The sequence below is a fragment of the Pinus tabuliformis genome, chromosome 3_1 (genome assembly GCF_031772625.1).
Source record: "Pinus tabuliformis cultivar Carrire ecotype Pingquan chromosome 3_1, CPIR1, whole genome shotgun sequence".
Lineage (NCBI taxonomy): Eukaryota > Viridiplantae > Streptophyta > Pinopsida > Pinales > Pinaceae > Pinus > Pinus tabuliformis.
This window is the reverse complement of record NC_142301.1, coordinates 45,494,709-45,518,922: the sequence shown is the minus strand read 5'-3', so window position 1 is coordinate 45,518,922 and position 24,214 is coordinate 45,494,709. Positions and strand designations below refer to the sequence as shown.

General features: G+C 37.6%; 1 protein-coding gene across 1 annotated transcript in view; it reads right to left on the bottom strand.

Annotated features, from left to right (window-relative positions):
* Positions 1–21,791, bottom strand: part of LOC149185689 (uncharacterized) — a 37,095-nt gene extending 15,304 nt beyond the window's left edge. The window contains exons 1-2 of the mRNA XM_089409106.1: positions 21,588–21,791; positions 17,729–19,399 (exon numbers count right to left, since the gene is read on the bottom strand). Coding sequence (XP_089265232.1) covers positions 17,729–19,399; positions 21,588–21,791 — 1,875 coding nt within the window. The remainder of the gene's footprint in view (positions 1–17,728; positions 19,400–21,587) is intronic.
* Between the last annotated feature and the right edge of the window lie 2,423 nt (positions 21,792–24,214).

Genomic DNA, 24,214 nt, shown 5'->3' with positions numbered 1-24,214 from the left:
TCATACTCATCAACAACATATAACATAATCGTCAAGTTATCTGACCTAAAACAACAATAGCAATGCATACAACCACAAGTTATTATCATTCATGACTGTCTGACGCATGTACATATTACTACACTAATCAACTAGCATTTATAATACATGTAACCATAACAACAATAAAATGATAAGTATATAAGTAACCCTAATTCTTATAACAACCATTAACCACATACCTACGTGCCCAACATACAAATCTATATGATGATCTGCTCTTACCTCGAAGTCTAGTGTTGCAAGCTATCTTTGACGATCTACATCTCTTGCTCTTTCTCAACAATCAAATCAGCATCATAGCATACCAATAGCATCATGATGACCTAATTGCATACAATGACCTCACAATGCATTTCTGACCTACCATACATGCATAACCATAACCATGACAATGCATGCATAACAACATATAGACACCGAGATGCATAACAAATGCATATACAACCATACACTTATGACAACACATCCCACAACAAACACCATCAACATTCACATGGCGACATCACTACAACCATGGTCAACACCATGGCACATGGTCTTACAACATAAGAAACACATATGCAACTGACATGAATGCATGACCAACACATAACCCATCAAGTCCGAGGGGTGAACCATGCTCTGATACCACTATGTAACACCCTCCTCCCACATCTACCCAAGTAACTGGCCAACTGGGGTAAACATGTGACGAGATGCTAATATGATGTGATTCAACCTCCTAGGTGACATTAAGGAATTGGAATCGAGAGAAACACATCAAACATACCTTCCACAGCAACAACAACATTCCTAGGAGTCATCCCAACCACTCATGTATCATGCCCTTGGGTCCCACTGAGTTTTTAAGCTATTAAACCTCTAGACACTCCCATGCTATGGGCATGCCAGCGTCCAGATAGCTCTAGATGCTCCCACAAGCTTGCATGCCTACATCCAAGGACTATTTCTAGTAGACCTGTGCCAGAGTTCGCGAGATTTAAGGCACTTTTAGGGCCCAAAATTCCGACCACTGCCCAAAACTTGCTATAACTTCCGGAATCCATTAAACACATGATGACAATACTAATAAACCAAAAACTAACTCCAGGGCTAGGCCTGACCATCCCCAATAGGGACTGACATTCTATCAAACATTTGACATCAATGCAATCTACAGGTGTAAACAACAAATTTAAGCATATGGGTCTCATACTTATTTGAGAATCATTAAGAAGCATTGATCCCTTATATTATTAGCTGCATTATCATCTATTAGGTCATAGATACATTTGTCATTCATTTACCAATCAAAACATGAGGAGATCCGTACATCATCACTGTCATAATACATGCTTATAACCAACATAATAGCAATAGAAATATCAAGGATACATCAGCCATAAAATCCACATATAAACCAATGCATTCACACATAAGATATCAAGGAAGGAACCTATTACAAATGAATGAAAAAGCCAACCCGGGATGGGACTACCATGTTCCACCCGACCATAGAATGGCTAAGCCAAATCTCTCTTCTGCCATTCACCCCTATGCCAAATTCCAAGCATAAATGTGGGACTCATAACCAACCAAAAAGAACCAAACATGTGTGGATGCTACCGGAATTCTCCAACTACACCGTGAGGAATTTTAGTGCCTCTTAGTCTCTCAGGCTTTACCGTAATCCACAGTATGATCCAGGGATCACTAGGCCCTACACCGAGACCCACTCTCCAAGATTTACCGTACATATCATCCCGGGACTACAAGGCCCAACTAAGAGCAATCCACCTCTTAGCTTTGCCGTATATCCCACCATTCATCGACAAGTATTCCTAGACCCACCGAGGTACACAAGCCTGGCTTTACCACAACCCACAGTCTGGCTCAGGGGTTACTAGGCCAGTGGCTTTACTGTAATCCACAATCCGGTTCAGGGACCACTAGGCCATGTGTTTTTCATTTCAGAGATCCACCTCACTCAGCTTCAAATCCATTTGGAAATACTGCTCAACTGAAGTATGAGAACCCATCTCATCAAGGTTATCTAAAATGGCAAGGATAGGCTGAAAACACTATCACACTTGGAAAAACCCATGCCATGACAGAAAAGAACCACATGCAATACCTTGCATACCAAATATAGCAAGGAAATCACACATGCAAATCAATACTTGCAAAGAATATTGTTGTAGCTACTTGATCCTGCTCTTCCTTGCTTTCTCCTTCCTTCCTCTTGCCTTCTTTTCCTTTCTTGATCCAATGCCAAAGTGGTCCAAGAAAACTCTAAGTGTCCAAGAGTATGAGAGAGAGAGAGAATAATGAGAGAGTTCCAAAACTGAGCAAAATCTTTCCAACCGTTCCTCGGAAGCCTTTCTACAAATGAGGCCTCTATTTTCTTCAATTTCCATTATTTTCTTTCAATTTCCTCCTCACATGCAACCTGTGACATTTCACTTTCCTTTTCTTCTAATTTCCATTATTTTCATAAATAAATGTGCCAAAAATGTCATTTTGCCTTTCCAATGCCTTTGCCATTGCCTTTAGCCATAATAACTGAAATGAACACCCACTAGGATGTATTGCCCATCATTCAGCTTGAAATACATGTCCCATCAACCGTGGTCTTATATATTTTTACATGACTTTTTAACTAGGGTTGTTACATGATATGGAGCAAAAGTTGATCGATGAAATAAGAAACTGAAACTTTAGATTAAGTATTTTGATTTCCATTTAGAAATATTGGAAAAAATACAAACCGATTACTATAGTTATTGTTTCCCTTTGGGCAGGGACTATAAGATAATTTTTTATAGAGAAAGAGGTGGTTCGTGATAAAAATCACAATTTCACATGGAAGACTAAAGATACATGTGATGAGAATTTTTAGAAGATATATAAGATTAATGTGATATAAAGAGGTTTAAATATAATGCATTATAAATTAATAGAACAATGGATGGGATTTGGTTGTTATTGAGAACATATACACTATGTTATAGAAGAAAAAAAAACAAGGAATGACATTTGGTTGTTATTAATAAGTGACAACGAGTACATCGTGAAAAGATAATTACAATCCTAAAATATGATGTGCAAAGGAATAATTGGATGTTAAAGAAACAACAATAAGTGCAATAAGAAGATAAGTGGATAAGAAGGCAAGTACAAATGCCAAAAAAATAGGTAAATGAGCCAAGTTGTTTTCTCTACAAAATGTGAATATGAATGTCAATATTACAAAGTTATCAAGTTTATGGTTCTTAATGTTAGACATAATAATAATATAACATTGTAAAGTAAATTTATTCTATATACAATATTTTATAAAGTTTTTTAGAAAAGGAAAAACATAGATATTGTATTAAAAATGTTTTTATTTAATTTATTATACTTTATATATAAAAGAAAACACATTATAATATATATAAAGATGAGAATGAGGATAAAAAGAAATATTGAGAAAAACATAATATGTTTTAGAATAAGAATAAGAAAAAATAATAGATAAAACATACTATGAAAATAAAAAACAATATTAAATAAAACATACTATGAAAATAAAAAACAATATTAAATAAACATATTATAATATTCCTACCCTAATAAACATAATATAGCATAATATATTTAACTCATATTTCCCTTATCCCAACCTCATATACATGAGCATAATAAATGAAATAAAAACAATTTTTTATGCAATATCTTATAAAAATCAAGAATAAAATAAAAGTTATAAGATATTGCATACAAAATATCTTATTTTTAGTGTCAAAAGATATTACATACAAAATACCTTTACTTTACAATGTTATATTATTATTTTGTTCAACATAAAAAGCCATAAACTTAATGACTTCCTAAAATTTGCATCCAAAATTTACATTTTGTGAAGAAAACATCCTTTCCCATTCACATATACATGAAATTAAATACGTTAGTAATTGGAAAAAGCTACCTAAACTAGGGATGTGATCAAATCGATTATTTGTCTCATGTGCGTGTGAGAGATTAAACGGATTAATAATTGGATAAAGCAATCTATGTTAGGGATGTGATCAAATCGATTAGATGTCATTATAATTCTTACGATATATGCAATAATTTTCTAAGTCGCATTTATCAGTCTTATGATTTAATCTAAAGCTAAGATATTCCAATAAAGCATATAATTTTCTAAGTCACATTTATCAGTCTTATGATTTAATCTTAAGCTAAGATATTCCAATAAAGCATGCTTACTCTTTTAACTAAGCCATTTCAAATCAATATTTTATTACTTAAATTACAACTTATAAATTTATGATTTTTTATATTCAAAATCATTAATGAGATTTCTAAAATTTTAATTTAATTATTAATAGTTATTAAGTGGATGATAAAAATTTAATCTCTACAAAATATTCTAAAATATGTTTAGCAATTAACATGGATCAAAGGTTGAGATTTATCTCTAAAGTAATTATATCATTTTTTCCTCTTTTAATTAAATCAATTAATTAAAAAAATGTCATATGAATGAGTCTCATGTGAAGTGAATTGTGGTTTTGATAAGTCATAGTATTGGCCCATGGTATTGTAAAAAAACCTATTTACAAATTAAGAATTTCCATGGTAAAGTGGGAGTAAATCTCCATGGATAAGAATTTTGTTCCATGCTTTTTCAAATGTTTGTATATTTAACTAACATATTAATTATTTTTATAATTAATAATGAATAATAATTTAAATTTATAATTTAGCTAGTTTTATGATTTTTTAGTAACACAGATGTATGTATGATGATTAACATCCACTAAGACCTAACCTTAAGAAGGTGAGAGATTAAATAGAATTCTTTAACATTTTATTTCTATACTAAAAAAGAAGTGAGAGAAGTGCTCCGAGATCGCCATAGTTTTGTTGAGTTAAAAGGTCAAAAAGGTTCATAGTGCGACGAATATTTGGAAAATTAGATCAAATGTGAGTATAAGATTGACAATCTAAGAGAAAGTTCTTTTCATCTTCAACCCTCCTAGGACTGCACAAGTGATAAACTCTTTCATCCCATGGTGTTTTGGGAATTGATCAACACCCAATTTCACTATGAAGCTCATGAGAATTAGTTCTAATCTTGGCAATGTTGATTTTCTTCTTAAACTAGTCAAGACAAAGAAATAATTTTGGTTTTCGAGATTGGGGTTGACCACCTCCTTATAATATCATAGTCTCATTCTTTTTCATCTAGCTCATTATTTTCTCACAATTTCTCCTTATATTTGGAAGTAATAATATTTTTAATATTATCTAAATTTTGCAAGATAGTCTCCTCCTTTTTTCCCCAATGGTCTAGCCAAGACTGGGCATCCTTATGCCACCTCACTTGAGCCGAAGGTGGGGATTTTGGCTAGAGCTATAAGAAATTTTATGATACGTCTTGGCATTCATGTTGTATAACTTCTTCTTATACACAATATACCTATTCATAGCCATGATTTCAATGGGGGAAATGCTTGCTTCAATCAGGAGGATAGGGTAGGGAGTATTTCCTTTAATCTTGCGGTTGTATGTTATAAACTACTTTTGGATTTGTTCAATGTTCCTCCATTACTCTTTGGATACACTTCAACCCCAAACCCCACAATATACATATATAATAATAGGATTGACAAGCATCTCAAAGAGGAGCTTCCTTTTATCCCAAATCCAAATATTTGTTGACTTATAATTGTTTTCAATCCCATAGTAAGATTTCCAACCTCCATTTCTCCTTTTTTCAATGCTATGATTCCAGTTGAGAGTTTGATGGATGTTAATTCGTAGATATGTGCATGAAGGAACTTACTCCAAGGATTTGTTGTCATAAATGAAAGTATCATAGGTGATATTTTTGGATTTATCGTGACTTTAATTTTGTGAGTATTTACATTCATTATCATCTTGGAGCGGAAATCTCACAAAATTTTGAGTTGCTTACCAAGATGGTAATGGTTCCTTGCTAAAAGAACAATATCATCAACATGAAGGACAAGAGTGATGACGTTATGAATATAATTTATATAAAAATAATATAAGTGTATAATCATAATAATGATTAATTAAATAATGATTAGTATAGAAGAGGCATATCTCTAAGGACATGACGATTCATGAAGGGTCACCTGCCTAGGTATATAAGAAGACCCTCATTTGTGTATGAAGGAACTTACTCCAAGGATTTCTTGTCATAAATGAAAATATCATAGGTGATATTTTTGGATTTATCATGACTTTAATTTTGTCAGTATTTACATTCATATCCATCTTGGAGGAGAAATCTCACAAAATTTTGAGTTGCTTACCAAGATGGTAATGGTTCCTTGCTGAAAGAACAATATCATCAACATGAAGGACAAGAGTTATGATGTTATGAATATAATTTATATAAATATAATATAAATATATAATCATAATAATGATTAATTAAATAATGATTAGTATAGAAGAGGCATATCTCTAAGGACATGACCATTTGTGAAGGGTCACCTTCCTAGGTATATAAGTAGACCCTCATTTGTAAGAATCTCATCTTATATCACTTGTATTCAATAGTCTTATATAAATATATTATTCGTCCCATGATGGACATTCTTATATTCCAGATATTTTGAATATTTTGTTGCATATGAACCTCATTCATTAAATTAGTATTAGATATGTTTGACCCTCTGGCCTCCCAACCGCTGCATAGAGTCATTCTAATCCAACCTCTGGCTATCATTGCGTTGACATTGTGATTGAAGCATTTCACTACATAACTTTTTGGAGATTATCCATTTTATCGGTAGGCCTTTGGTCATTAAAAAATAAATAAAGGAATAGATATATATCTATATCTATATATATATATATATATATATATATATATATATATGGAATAGAAAAACCAAAACAAAATCATATATATAATAAAATAAAATAAAAAAACACACAATTAAAAAAAAGGAAAAATATATTATAGGGGAAATATATATATATATATATATATATATATATATATATATATAGATAGGATTAAAAAAAAGGAAATTGTAAATCTTACAACTCTCTCTCTAGTTGTATGATTAAAAAATAAAAATAAAAAAACAAAAACAAAATAAAACAACAACAACAAAAAGGTTGGCGGTTGGCCTGTAGGTTTTAACCCTGTACAAAAGTCACCTAAAAACAAATTCTTAAACGAGACAAAATATACAACGACAAGAACATAAAATGTACACAAATATTTTCTCCTGGAACCCAAACCAAGAAAACCAGATTGATTTTTCATTATATTCTTTTCAATGTTACAATATATTATATACATGTTGACGCATTCACAATCTCCAATCCATTAACCCTGGATTAGAACATACTCGTAGTACTCTTGACCAAATCTACAAAATACCATGGGAGAAAATCCATCATGCCTAAAACCCTGCACGAAAACTATGCACAAAAGCATGTGTAGGTCTGCCCACCAACCTTGGATCTTCCCCCCATCCTTGGGTCCACCCAACTATTATTGGGTCTACATAAAAGAAAAATTATTAGGGCACTTCCCCAGATCCTGTGCAGGGGGTAGCCCTACAACCTCCCCACTACGTCGGACACAACGGAAAATGCATGTAGTTAGTCGTGGAAGGAATCTAACACATACCCAACATTCTCCCACTTGTTGTTTTATTTCCACACAAGGGGTCACAGGAGTGCACAAGTCACTAGTCTCGAGCTACAACGCCCATTATTTCTCTACACCAAGAAAACTTCTCAGTGCTCACATACTTTGTCAATGCATCTGCAACATTCTTCAAAGTGCCCACCTTTACAAGAAACACCCTTTTGTCTTCAACCATATCCCTTAAATAAGTGATACTGAACATCAATGTGCTTTGTCTTCGAATGATAAGAAAAGGTCTTTTCCAAGAAAATTTCACTTTGGCTATCAAATTATATCCTTATATCTCGTTGTACCAACCCCATACTTGAACACAATCTCTGCAACCAAAATTCTTCCTTGCTTGCATGAGTAGTTGCCATGTATTCATCCTCTGTAGTTGAAAGTGCCAATATAGACTGTCTCTTGCTCATCCAATTGACTGCTCCTCGAAATAGGTTAAACACATACCCACTTGTAGATCTTGTATGATCCAGGTATCCATCCTACTATGCATCAACAAAGCCATGTATGTCGAACACTATGTCCATTCTTAGTCTTCCTCAATACGACAAAATATAATAACTAGTGTCGCTTAAATACTTGAAAACCTGCTTCACTGTCGTCCAATGCTACTTCCCTAGTTTTGACATAGACCTGCTCAATACTCCCATTGCATGTACAATTTCTAGTGTAGTACAGACCATTGTATATGTTAGGACTCCATATTGTCTACTTTTGACCTTGTATTTTGTTATTATATTATTCTCTTTAGCCCATAAGTTGAAAGCCTTGATAACATTTTGACCTAATTATTCCAAAGGTATGAAGTAACTCTCCTCATTACTATAAGTTTAATTATTCAACACATATTCATGTTATCTTTATAATTAATCTTTGGAAGTTGACTAAGTCGCTGACAATTGATGAAACTGTTTAAAGTCTGCAGAATTATAACTCACAGTTGCTGGAACACCAGAAACAGCAACTGTGCAGTTGCTGCCACCAGAAACAGCAACTGACTAAAGCAGGTAAATCCTCATTTTGCAATGGCTGAAACATCTGGAACAGCAATCGCCTAGCAGAAGCAGTAACCGTCTGAAGCTGTCAGAACAATACGTTGCAGAGGCTGATATAGCATGATCAGCCACTGTCCAAAATTGGCAAAACATAGTCGCAGATATTGGAACACCAGGAGCAGCACGAGAGCTTTACGGGAACAGTTAAGATTTACCAGATCAGCAACAATGGTGGAACAGCCAAGGATTGTACGAGGATCTCAAAGGGACGGTCGAAATCTATCAGCTGTGCAACAGCAAAAGGATCCGATATGATAAAATTACATACTGTTGTAACATCATTTCTTATTTTCGTACAAAAGGGTCAACTAGACGGGTAACGACAATCTATTATAATAGATGTCTCCTCTATAAAGAGGAGACATCTACATTAGGGGGGGAGAGAGTAGTAACAAGGGTACTGTATTACAGAGCAAGTCTAAACCTTTATTGTAACCTGACATTTTGGCAGATGAATAAAGCATTGTTCTGAGCATTTTTACTTAGTATCTGGGTCCTGGGGAATCTTGTGAAGGGTACAGGGCCCACCTTCTTCACAAGATTCACCCATTTCTTTTCTGTTGAGTGTGTGTGTGACTTCTGTGTGGCATTGCTTCTGATATTTCCCTTTGCTGATACTCTGTTTTCTTAATCAATTGGCACTGTAAAAGAGTGTGTCACCAGTGATTAGAAATTGCAGTGTGCATTGGCAAATTGATCACAGGGGCAGGTGTTGAACATCCTTACCCTGAGGATAGGGTCCTGATCCTCTGTTACAAGACAGCCATCATTTCTTTCAGCAGATTTGTTACCTTTAGTTCATTGTTTTCATTTCATTTCTGCAATAGATCATAACTGTTGTAACACAGAGTAAGGGTTTGATAAAAAGTAGATTTATTTATACTACAGCTTTTAATACTTTTAGAATTAAGTGCATACAGTACGAGGTCACCTTTGAAACAAAAGGACTTTCCCGGGTTGACAATTTAATGTGGTACTCGACTGTTTAATAAATAAACAATTCGAGCAGCCAACATTTTGGCGCCGTTGCCGGGGAAGGCGACTGAAAATTTTAAAGGTATTAACATGTTTTTCTTTCTTTTAGAAAGGTAGGATGCATGAGAGGACGCAAGAAGGTTAACCATTCAGGTGGTAAAGGCAAAGGAGGAGGAAGAAAAACTTTTATTGACGATATTATTTCAAAAGCTGAGACATCCCAGAGGCTAAGCTCTCGGAGGCCACAGATCCAACACTCTTCTCAGACAGATTTTCAGACAGAGGAAGTAGTGGGGCCAGAGAGGGTTCTAGAACCATCAGAATACACTGAGGAACTGGTGGAAGAAGACGAACAACCAAGAGAAGAACCAATAGAGGAAGTTAAGGTGGAGGAACCAGTGTAAGACATTGAAATCCCAACAGAAAACTCTGAAGACCGAGCAAGCGCATCAGGGAAACAACCAATGGAGGATAACAATGAAGGAATTTTCGGTGGAGGACGCAGAATAGAGGGAAGGGGAGAAAATTCTCTCTCCACTTTGGAATTCCCCATTGGAGACCTCCCCAGAGGTGCAACTCCTATGAAGAATATCCCTCTTTCAGCATTACCCAACTTCCATGGGTTATCCATAGAAGATCCTGATGAATTTCTCTTTGAATTTGATATACTGTGTAGAAGCTATGACTATATTAATTCTGCTCAGAAATTAAAATTGTTTCCAGCTACATTAAAAGGGAATGCATTAAGATGGTTCATGAGCCTAGGAGCTCATGTGATTACAACATGGGATCAGATGAAGGAGAAATTTTTGGCTAAATACCAAGACTATTGTCGAACAAGAGAAAGAAAGGAGGAATTATTCAAGATGACTCAGAAAGAGGACGAAAGTCTAGAAGACTTCGTGGAAAGATTACAATATAACTTACAGCGATCTGATCATCCTGAGATGAGTAAGGATATTCTCAAATCAATACTGCTAAGAGGGGTACGAGATGATTGTTTAGATATGTTAAACATGCTTGGGAAAGGAGACATATCTAAGGAATCCTATGATGAGATTATTGATCTCTGTAAAAGATGTTCAAGAGGAGCAGCAAGCAGACCAAGGAGCAAGGACAGTACGTATTCAAGAGTCCAGAAATCAGCAAGTGGAGGAGCAACACGGGCCGAAATAGGTAACTTACTTGAAGAATTTAAAACTGAAATGTTAAGCTCTTTTGCTTCACAAATTGATACCTTGCAGGTTAAAAAGAAGCAGGCAGAAGCAGAAGCCGCTCTGGCTATTTTCTGCTCTAAATGCAGGGAGAAACACCCACTAAGGGAATGTCCCCTGGACAAGGTACCAATTTGCACTATCTGTGAAAAGGACCATGAGACCCAACAATGCCCTTCTCTGCCAGGAATAAAAGCAGCACTGCAACCAACTGAAGAGGAAGCCGAAGCAGTGTACCTCCTCACACAAAGAAGACAATGGCAACCACGAGGACAAGGTATGAATTCTAACATGCCATTTAATCGTTGGAATAATCATCCTCCTTTTCAACTAAATTACTCAACCTTCAATCAAATGCAGTACCCACCCTTCAATCAGATGAATTTCCCACCCATGCAGCAACCGAATCCTCCTTTTGTTGATCCCACAATGTGGAATCCCTGGGCTTTTCAGCAACCCTATCAATGGAACCCAAGTTGGACAGCTCCACAGATCCCATTTCCAAACCAATTACCTCAATATCAGCAAACTCTCTCCTTACCATCAAATGCCCCACCTAATAATCAGACAATAAGACCTCAGCTGCCTGTACAACCTAACCCCAACCTGAATAATAATAAAGCTCTGCAAGTAATTGATGTTCAAAACCAACTAGTTTCCCCTCTGCAATGCAATGACATTCATTTACGCTCAGGAAGAATACTTGAACCCATTATTGATGACATCACTTCTGATTCAGATAAAGAAGAAATCAGAAAAGAAAAATCATCTAATGCTGAAACAGTTGGATCATCCTCTAATAATAATGCCGAAACAGTTGAAACATCTTCTAAAAAGACTGCTGAAGCAGCAGAGCCACCATTCCCTGAACGTTTGGCTCTTACCAAAACTCTTGAGCCACCTGCTTTTAATTTGTTAGGAGAATTGCAGAATTTGTATGTTAAAATTCCACTTTTACAAGCATTAAGAGATGTACCGATTTATGCTAGAACTGTTAAAGATATTTGTATTAAGAAACCTGGAAGAAAAGCTAAAGACCCCCTCACAGTTCATGTGATGGGTGATCTAGCTGCTCTCATGTCAGAAAAAAACCCCCCTGTAAAATATGGTGACCCTGGTCACCCTACAGTTACAGTCCAGGTTGGTAAAACCTTTGTCTCTAGAGTTCTGGTAGACCTCGGTGCTGCAATAAACATCATGACACTTGAAACAGCACAGTTATTGCAGTTAAAAAAATTTATTAGGGAAACCCCAACCATTCTAGAGCTGGCTGACCGCTCCACAATTAAACCAGAAGGAGTCATTGAAGACCTGATAATTTCAGTAGAATCTTGGAACTACCCAGTTGATTTTGTCGTATTACAGACCAAAAATAAGTTGGGGGGTCATCCATTGATTTTAGGAAGGCCTTGGCTGGCTACAGCAGATGCCTTCATCAGCTGTAGGTCAGGATCAATGACAATCTCTAATGGATCTGAAACCAAGCAGCTTACTTTGTACCCTCATGCCACACCTATGATTAACAATGATAATTCAGTATGGTTAGATTATGAGGATGATGAAATTCAACCCATTTTGACTGTCGGACAAGCCCTAACTTTTAAAAATTCGACCGAAGATGAATTAATTAGTAGTTTTATTTCTGAACCTTCTTCGGTTAACTCTGAATTACATGACCACTTGACTGCAATCTTGGAATCTGAATCACAGCAGAATCTTAAAACTGAAAACTTGTCTCGCACATTAGCTGACACTCCCTCCAAAAGTATAGCAGTCGAAATCGAGCCTGGCAAAACATTAAATATAAACCCTAACTTAACAGATGCTGAAACACAACAGTTAATGAAGTTACTCCACGAAAATAAACAAGCATTTGCATGGGATTACACAGATATGAAGGGAATTTCTTCTGAGTTATGTACTCACCGAATTTATATTAAAGAAGGATCCCGCCCAGTCTGCCAACCCCAACGACGAATGAATCCCAATCTAAGGGAAATTGTGAAAGAGGAACTTCAAAAACTGTTGAATGCAGGATTCATATATCCTATATCTGATAGTGAATGGGTTTCACCATTAGTGATAGTACCTAAGAAAAATGGAAAATGGAGAGTATGTGTGGATTATAGAGCTCTGAATAAGGCTACTCAGAAAGATCATTTTCCCTTACCATTTATTGATCAGGTGCTAGATAATTTGGCAGGTAAGAGATTCTTTTCCTTTTTGGATGGGTTTAGTGGTTATAATCAGATCAAGATTGCACCCCAAGATCAAGACAAGACCACTTTTACTAGCCCCTGGGGAACTTTTGCCTATAAAGTTCTTCCATTTGGACTATGTAATGCCCCAGCAACATTTCAAAGGGCAGTGATAGGAATTTTTTCTGATATGCTTAATGATTCCTTAGAGATATTTATGGATGACTTTACTCCTTATGGTGTGACTTTTGAAGATGCCTTACAAAATCTTGAAAAAGTACTTAAAAGGTGTATAGAAGCACATCTTGCCTTAAGTACTGAAAAATGTCATATGATGATGAATCAAGGTATTGTTTTAGGACACTTCATTTCATTCCTAGGAATTCAAGTTGATCCAGCTAAGGTGCAAGTAATTCAGACTTTGCCTATCCCAAAAACACAAACTGATGTAAGAAGTTTTTTAGGACATGCTGGATATTATAGAAGATTTATCAAAGATTTTTCTAAAATAGCTTCTCCCTTGTTTGTGTTACTTATGAAAAATGATGAATTTAAGTGGACTGATGATTGTCAAAAAGCATTTAATGAACTCAAACATCAATTGTCTACAGCTCCCATTTTAAGAGGACCTGATTGGGCACTCCCCTTTCATATATCCTCTGATGCCTCAGACACTGCAATAGGAGCTGTCTTGGGTCAAGAAGAGAACAATCTTCCCTATGCAATCTATTTTATTAGTAAAAATATGACCCCTGCTGAACTTAATTATACAGTCACCGAGAAAGAATTCTTAGCAGTCATTTATGCTATTAACAAGTTTCGACATTACATTACCGGCTATACTACTTTTGTGCACACTGATCACTCGGCCATTAAATATTTAATGAACAAATCAGTTACAAATGCTCGAGTTACCAGATGGTTATTATTATTACAAGAATTTGATATCACAATTGTAGATCAGCCAGGTAAAGAAAATGTAGTTGCTGATTTTCTTTCTCGATTAAAGACTGATGAAAACATTCCAGTAGATGATTCTTTTCCTGATGAATATTTATTTGCAGTATCTGCTCACTCACCTTGGTATGCAGACATTTCCAATTATTTAGTTGTAGGAAAACTACCATCACATCTATCGCACAGAGAGAAAAGGAAGATCGTTCAACAAAGTGCTAGGTACAGCTGGATAAGTGGGTGTCTCTTTCATACAGGACTTGATCAGGAAATTCGAAGATGCATCAGAGAAGATGAAGTTTATGATATACTAAAGGCTTGCCACGATGGCCCTTGTGGAGGGCATTTTGCAGACAAAAGGACAGCACATAAAGTTCTCAGAATGGCTTACTATTGGCCCTCACTTTTTAAGGATGCAAGGAAATATGTCAAGGCTTGTGATAGCTGTCAGAAAATGGGCCAGCCTAATCATAGGGATGAAATGCCTCTTAATCCCCAGGTAATACTTGAACCTTTTGAAAGATGGGCGCTAGATTTTATAGGTCCCATCAATCCTCCATCCAATCAAAGAGTTTATATACTGGTTTGCACAGATTATATGACTAAGTGGGTAGAAGCTAAGGCACTTATCAAAGCTAATGAAGAATCTGCGTTAAATTTTTTATTTGAAGAAATCTTTGTTAGGTTTGGTTTGCCTAGAGAGCTAGTCACAGATGGAGGACCTCCTTTTAATTCTCATGGCTTCAAAGATATGCTCTAGAAATATCACATTAAGCATAAGATGACCACACCTTATCACCCCCAAGAAAATGGGCAAGTAGAAAGTACAAACAAAGTCATAGAATCCATTTTAACAAAGACAGTCAAGGAGAATAGGAGGGATTGGTTTCAAAGGTTGCCTGAGGCATTATGGGCTTATAGAACCACTTGGAGAAATACTACTGGTTTTTCACCCTATGAATTGGTCTATGGTAAAAATGTTGTTTTTCCTGTGGAATTTGAGATTAAAACCTTAAGGACTGCTTTAGCTGTTAACCTTGATTTGACAGATGCACAAACAGCCAGGTTGCAGCAGCTGCAGGAATTGGATGAAAAAAGATTGGATTCCATCCATCAGACAAGCATGATACAACAGCAAAGAACTAGGTGGCATGACAAAATTATTAAGCACAAGCAGTTCCAAAAAGGTAATTGGGCCTTACTATACGACTCCCGTTTTGAAAACTTTCAAGGGAAATTAAGAACAAGGTGGCTAGGACCTTATGAAGTAGATGTTGTTTTTCCAAATGGAACAGTTAGACTCCTAACGATTGATGATAGCAGAACACCATTATTAGTGAATGGGTATCGACTCCGTTTATATCAACGGCCTGTTTCTAAGGAGGATTTCAAAGCCACTTGCATGACAGAGATACACTATACCTTTTTGCGGGAATCTGCTACCCCTCAATGCACTTAATTTCCTGTTTATGTATTTATTTTTAGAATAGATTCTTGTTTGAACTAATAATCTTTGTCAAGTGTTTCCATGTTACAATTAATTCTTTTGCAGATTTTAGTTTCGGAGGATGGCTGAAGACAAAAATTCCGAAAGAATCACTTTGCAGCCTGGGAACATCTTTCAGATCATAAATCGTTTCTCTCCCATTTTCCCGTTGCTGCAACACCACTTCTCGTTGCTGCAACACCATTTTCCTGTTGCTGCAACACCACTTCCCGTTGCTGCAACACCATTTTCCTGTTGCTGCAACACCACTTCCCGTTGCTGCAACACCACTTCCCGTTGCAACACCACTTCCCGTTGCTGCAACACCACTTCCCGTTGCAACACCATTTTCCCGTTGCTGCAACACCACTTTCCGTTGCAACACCATTTTCCCGTTGCTGCAACACCACTTTCCGTTGCAACACCATTCCCCGTTGCCGAAACACTATATTCTAATGCTTAACACCAATCTTTTTCATTCTTTTACCAACCTCCTCATTTGTGTTCCCGAAAAATGAACCATTATTCTAATGGAACATATCATTCATCATCAAAGGAACCAGCCATGCACCCCGATAATTACATTTCTCCATTACTACTTCCTGCCAATAATAAAAACCGCCCGTATTTTTTATAAGTTTAGACCCTTTTTAATTATTATTGATCCAGCAAAAGACAAGATAAGACTTTATGGCGCAAGCAACTAAAGGTAAATATAAAGGTACGCATGTTTAAGTGTGGGTATTAAATTATAGTTAATGTGGAGACGTTGATACGACTACCGGAATCATTGTACTACCAATCAGATCATTCGGCCGTAGATTTGGGGGGATTACCAAAATATTGTTATGATAACATAACACGTCAACCACCGCCGCCCCTAATTCTCCCGGTAGTATCTAACTCACCTCGATTGTACTGTACCGTGTCATAACCTCATTTGCAACGGTTTACTCTGTCTCGATCTCGGCTACTCGGCTCTGTACTTTGTGTTATCACAAAATCACTACTGAGGGCTGCAACCAAGCAAGATTTCATGTAACTGTTTCAGACCAGACTTTAGATTAGGAATTAGCCTTCCTAATCAGAGAGGGCTCTCTCACAGGCTTTTTGATAGAGAATTAATCACAACAACAGAGGGCTAACTCTTCACACACTTATGAAAATATAGCTGGTTGGACACACATCAAATTGGTCTTCATTGGGCTATGGAGTCTCTCACATTTAATAAACAAAATCACAGTCATCTCATGGAAGTCAAGGCTCTTTGCATCAGATGTTCAAACATGCTTCACCAACACCACAGCTTGCCAAACACACAGGAAGTCAGAGCATATAATATGAATTCTGAGTGATTGTGTTATAACAAAGCTGTAAAAGAACATTAAGAGAATACACCAACATCACATTTGAACAAAATGATCCATTGAGAATCTTGAGAAGAAACAACCACTGTTTACTATTGCTGTAACAAGTCTTACCTTGGCTCCAATAAAACTCTCTTTCTTGTATATAATATCCAACAACCCCTTCTACATTCTCCTCTGATCCCTTTATAGGCAAACAAACTTATCCACCTCGAGCTTCCTCCTCCAGCATGAGGGGAGCCTCGAAGGTGGCTATTCACTATCCCTATCTAGTGCCTAACTAATTTATTAATTACAACATATCTAAACTGAAATCACAAATGGTTTTCATTTAATCAAAATCCTAAATCTTTGCTCCTTGTCGCATGATGCTTTTCTAGCTCTTGACACATGTCCTTTAGCTGTTTAGGTTGAAGTATCTTTGAAGGAGAGTACACAGAACGAACTAGCTTTGGATTCTAGTTACGTGTATGCTTATTAATTGATCAAGAAGAATGCTCTGTTTTCACGGTCTTTGTTTCCCACATTCTCCCAAAGTATAGCAGCCTGTTCCCAAATCTTTTAATAACCCCAGACATGGAATGCTGCCATGTTTCAGATGTGCTGTAAGTGATATTAATAGACAGGTGCTTCTCTTCCTCAACTCCCGCTCACAGTATCACACTAGCTGCTCTGCACTTTAAAATCATCACCTACAGCAGTTTCGTAGCGCGCTACGAAACTGCTGTGTGATTTAAATAAACCACAGTCTTCCTTTAAACTTCTCACAAAATTGAATAGCTGATGTTGCCAATCTTCAGTTTCACCTATGCTATGCTGAGATTCAGAATCACATTCCCTATAACATGAACCTCCAATAGATGAACCAACTACAATTGATGAGACCACCATGATTTTACCATCCCACTGACTCAACACAGCGTCATATAAGCCAAAACAGATCAAGTTTGCTAGAGATATGCTATCTGCATAAGTGTGATGGGGAGGTATCTGAAACCCATCAAGCAAAGGATGTAATCCATTGTTTTCAGCCCGGGCTATTTGGATGGGTACAAGACAAATAAGTTGACAGATCCAGTTTCCAGAAACATCAATGTTAAACAGATGGTACAAACCATGGTTGCCATGACGAGCAATGGCATTATCTTTCCCAAATTGCATGGTATCAAAATGTGGTTTATATATATTTGCATCATTGAATCGAACCTGAATGGCTGCATTGGTTGATGATGCAATTGCTAATCGAAGCTTATAAAGACTGTTTTGTTCCACACCTCTTAGCTGGAATTTTATTTGCCATGTTGCGGGACGAAAGCTTCCATCATTTTCAAACCTGCATGTGTGTGCAAAGCACCAATCTCTTCTCCAGTCACTAGTCCCAACTGTATATATCAAATCGTTGTCTTTGAAGATTTCAGAATATCTTTCCCAAAGGCCATATTGCCGGAACCTTTCAGGATGATTGAGAAATAGTTTGTTGATGTGGCAAGGCTTGGGATCTGGAATGAAAAATTCTGCAGCAGTGCGATCTGGTAAACCTATCTCCCATATAGTAGGGCCATCTCTTGGTGAAGAATTAAGATAAATGAAGACTGGGCCAAAAACCTTTTTCCACGCTTCTCCAGAACGAAACTTAGGACATAGCTCTTCACCCGCATAATGAGCACTATTAAACATTGCAAGCGATGTTGGCCCAACATGGGATGTCAAGTTTTGTTTTATTGGACCTCCATTACGAAATTCATCGTTAGGAGTGATGACCCAGAACCCAACCATGGGATCAAAGTTGATCCATCCATGGACTCTGTTCTCCCTATTGTCACATGAGTACTGGTACTTATCATCTACCTCGCCTTGAAGGCTAGGGTTCCCAGGATTTGAGAGAAAAACTGCTTCAGGATATGTAAGTATGTTGCATCTGTTTGGCATCCGATCATCCGGGGATGGCATCAATCTTTGCTCGTTATCAGCAATTGCCATGTAGTGAAATCTGTCTTTCCTCAATTTGTATGTAACACGAGTTTGATTGAGATTGAAATCTGGCCACCCCGTTGGACGCTCATATATCGCATAGGTGTAAAACCCACTGCTCCCTCGAAGCAAAACAAACCTTTTGTCTATATTTAATGGCACCATCTTCCAACTGCTTGAAGAATTGTATGGCCTGAGGAAAGAGACTTCAACCTTATCCTTGTTAGCCTTGACCACTTTAAAAAATATCGCACTTGGCACATCAAACGTATCCTTCCCTCCTGGCTCGTTCCAATTGAGATCCCAGTATCCTCTGTTCGTTTCTTTGTTGAGAATTTCGAGCAAATTGTCAAGCCCTCCATAACGTATGCCTGTAATTATCCCCACTAGTTTTGATATGGTGACTCGCACAATTCCATTATCTAATGCAATGTGAGCACCCTGATCCACAAAATACACATCGCCCCCCTAACACTTCCGCTACAGAGTGCAGAACTAATAGCATACTTATCAAAAGTGTGATAAATGTAATCTAATGTAGCGCAAGTCTTCTGAGAGCCATGGTTCTTGGAATATTTACAATCTCCCTCTGAATTTAACTTGTGCTTTGGTAATTCTTTAAACTCCAAAACTTCTGTGGCTGGAAATCACCAACATCTTCAGCGATATTATCCAAGGAAATGTTCTTCAAAAAGGACATGGCATCACCTAGCATGTAAACTTTGAGCTCAAATTCTGATGAAGCCTTGCTTACAGCTTGAGAAGTTTCTTGGTCGCCAGCTGGAGCATGTAACCGGCACGTTACCACGTTTGTAGAAGACAATATCTAAATAATACCATCCACCTTGACAAAGGAAATTCATCTATTTCGAACTCTGCCATTTGCACCATCCTTCTTTTATTTCTATTTAATGCGCACTCACCCTTTTAACGACACCAGTTAACCTAAAACCAGCTCTTGTGCCACTAATAATGGCGGCCTTGTAGCATATAAAACTACTCGACACTTGGCATTAATCACCGCATTTGAAAAGAGCACTTTCATGTCTTCAATATATGCATTAATAATGAACCAACGTGCTCGATAATACTCAAGACATTTTCATTTATATCAGTCATTTTAAAAACCCCTGTATTTCTTAGATCCATCCATGGTGCCATCATGTTCTCCAGAAAGCAAGGCGGAATTAATAACTCCATTGGTGCTAGCCAATATCAAAGGCTTCTTTCTTCCATCCATTGTCAATGCCTCAGCCAGATTTAGGCTCGATATGCTCATTTCTTAATAAACCACCCCAAATTATACTAAGCAACAACATAGCAGCTATCTGCTTTTAGAGCTTCAGAGTATTTCTGAATTCCTTCATGGACAATTTCTACAAGTTTGAAACTGGTCCCAAGGTCTGTCAAAGCAATTACCAAGTACTCCGCAGCATGAACAAGGTGTGAACATGAACTTTATCATAAATATTTTTCAAATCTTTCAATCCATTGTGGCGCCCTGCTTTGTGAAAGAAGTTACAGATTGTGAAAAGACAATCCCAAATGTCAAACACTCTATGACTTATAAAATTTAATAGATTCTTTGTCTAGAGAATTCAACACAAAATCTCCTGCAAGTCTCCCACATTAGTATGTACATCTTTCACAATCACCCATGAGCCAGAATTCAGAGATAACTCCCTTAATGTATTTGATGGCAATCCTACAATAGCTACATCATCATAAGGTGTCTCCTTGAACATACTGCCACTGCTCTCATCAACATTCCTGGAGGGAAGTAGAACTCTGTACAATAAGCATGCTAGGATTTGGACCTTCACTGAAAACTCAAACAAATCCCCAGTTTCGTAGCACGCTACGAAACCACTCAAACAGGTAGCGCTGCGAAACTGCTAAAAAGAATTCTGGCGCTGCGAAAATACCCTGACTTTAAGCTAGACTAAAAAAATTTTGACAACAGCATTTTCAGTGATAACACTTTGTTTGTGTCTGAATTAGCAAATATGGGAGGAAATCTAATTACGTATGAACCTGGTTCAACAGCATTGCTGGAACTCTACCCGGAAGCCTATCAGATTTTTCTTCAAGCAGGATGGGTAGAATATTTCAGAAGACTGTCGGATTTTAACTCACAGCAAGTTCTAGAGTTCGCATGCAACTTAAGAGAAGGATTTTCCATCGTCCAGGGAGTGCAAATTCCGGTGACAGAAGAAGTTATAGCCCAAGTCTCCGGGTTACCAACCAATGGTACGCGCTGGTTTAGTAGAAAACATCTTATTCTGAATGCGTAGCAAGACTTTCTCCTACCAGGCGAACATGTTGAAGCCAAAGGCAGAGGGGTCGCACTTCGGTCACTGCCTTCACCATGGCCAAAGGTTGCAGAGTTCATTAAGCAATATTTGACATGCGAAGGTCGTTATCAGGTAATTTACCAACACGACTTCGTTTTGTTAAATCATTTGAGGCATGGTCAGTTAATAAATATGCCTTATTATCTATTGGGTTGTCTAAAAAATATGTCACGTTATACTGTAAATGCAAAGCATCAGCTCCTTTCCCTGAAACACCATCGCTTAGCCCAACTTTTGATAAATAGAGGCTTTGCTCTAAACCACCCCCCCCCCCCCCCCCATTAATCCTCCAGAGCAAATACCCCAGGAAATTCCCCAACAACCAGAGCAAATACCCCAGGAAATTCCCCAACAACCAGAGCAAATACCCCAGGAAATTCCCCAACAACCAGAGCAAATACCCCAGGAAATTCCCCAACAATCAGAGCAAATGTCCCAAGAAATTTCCCAACAGGCGGCTGAAAATCAACAATCAGCAGCAGAAACACCCTTGCAGAGGACCCCATCCCCCAATGAAGCTCAACCATCCACCCCTGTACTCCATATCTCCACTGATGATTCTGATGATAATAAACCTATCATCTTTCGCAAAAGGAAAAAGCAGCAGGAAATTGTAACCCCACCAAAAAGAAGAAGAACCAGGGCTTCACTTAAAGAAGCTGCTATTGCCGATAGTTCTCCTATTTTAAAAGAAAGTAGTGGCAAGAGAAAAATCACTGATTTTCCTGTCTCCTTACCAAGACGACGAACAGGATCGTCTGTAGCAACTGAAACCATTACCCCTAGTTCCCCACCCATCATCCTAAAATCCCGCATCCTAACAAGCCCTGAGCATTCATCTCCCTCACCCTCTGCGGCTGAAATGCAGAGCATTGACAGTTTTGTGACATTATTTTCTTCAAAAGAGGCAGCTATTACACAAGAACCAGCTGCCGAAAAATCTAAAATAGACACCCAAGATGATATTGGGCAAGTGGTTGTTACACAAGAACCAGCCACTGACCCAGGTGATACACAAGAACCACCTGTTGGGGATGCCAATGACCAAATTGATGATGAACAACAACCCCTGCCTCCACTTGAATCTGCAGATACACAAGCCCCGGCCACTTTAGCCTCCCTGCAGGAAGAAATTGAGTTTTTAAAGTCTCAAATTAAGGATTATCAGCAGGAGATAATAATGGTTAAGGAATCTTATCAAAATGAATTCAATCTGCACACCTTAGCACGGGTAGCCTCTGCAGCCGAAAAGAGCCAATACAATGAATATATGTGCAGTGAGTGTGGTGAGCTTTATACTCAGGCGGGATACAAGATAGTTGAAGCTCCGATGACTGGAACCAGCTCACAAACTCCCCCTGTTGTAGTCAAAACAGAAAAACCTGCTGTTACACAAGAACCAGCAGGCCCTCTAAGAATGGAAAAAGAAGAAACAGAACAACCTGCTGCTACACAAGAACCAGCAGGCCTCTCAAGAATCGTAGAGGAGGATATAAAACCACCCCGGCCTACCCCAACCATTACAAAACAGAAATCCTTTACTGATGCCTTTACACAGACTGAATCTCCCAGTGTCAGCAATGCTCATACTGAGACCTTTAGTTTTCAAGAACTAAAGGATACATGGAGAACAGAATATGAGCTTTCACAAGGGAAAGCATTCCAACAGCAAAAGTCAACCTGGTTCAGCTATGCATACAAAAACTGGGATGCACTTGAACAGTTCCGAGCTCAACGCAAAGAAAACAGGAAATTAAAAGAAAGGCTGTCCAATATCTTTGACTTGGTCCAGAGGGTACTGGCTACAAGAAAACCCTCTTTTAACTATGCAGCATTTTTGAGAGAACGCTTAGCGTTCTTACAAATAAAGGCAATCAAAGATGGAAGACCTTATCAAGTTGCTAGACCTGATCAATTTATTGAAACATTCACAGAAGCACCAAATAATGATCAAAATTTTCTCTGTGAACTCTATCTTCACAATGAGGCTATGCCTGAAGATAGAGTGATGAATATACTCCCCATCGCTGGTGATATCCAAATAAGGGCTTTCATCTCTTTCCTTGCCAACCAACTCACCTGGAAAAATGATTTTATGTCTGCAACACATAATGAGCAGAATTTCCTCCTCTGGATTCGAAGTGAACCACGGAATGCAGCCCTCTTTATTGCACAACATCAACAGAATCTGACTAAACCTGGCATGCTTGATCATATGAGGCAACTACAAACAGCAGTCTTACAGGACTGCCAGCATTATGTGAAAACAAAGGGAGATCTGGCCATCAAAGCAAACAATTTATTTTGGGAGCATTGTCCGAAAGAGAGACAGGAATATCATCCTTACAATCCCCTCAATCTTCCAGTAGCAATGTCACGAATACCCCATTATGTCAGATGTATGGAACAGTGTGCTGAAAAGTGGATTGGGTATTGTTTTCATTTTCCGCTCTTGTGGATACCTGGTCAGCAATATAAGGCTCATTACAAGCTGACCAAAAAGGAGGAGGTGGCAGTATGGCAACAAATACAGAATGTTTGTGGGTTCAGAAATAAGATGGACAACACCTTCTTTAGCTACTGTATCAGCAACTTACACTCTTCATCCCAGTATTCCGACTCCGATTCAGAATAAACGTTGCATGAGGACATGCAACCATTTCAGCTGGGGGGGATGTTAGGACTCCATATTGTCTACTTTTGACCTTGTATTTTGTTATTATATTACTCTCTTTAGCCCATAAGTTGAAAGCCTTGATAACATTTTGACCTAATTATTCCAAAGGTATGAAGTAACTCTCCTCATTACTATAAGTTTAATTATTCAACACATATTCATGTTATCTTTATAATTAATCTTTGGAAGTTGACTAAGTCGCTAACAATTGATGAAACTGTTTAAAGTCTGCAGAATTATAACTCATAGTTG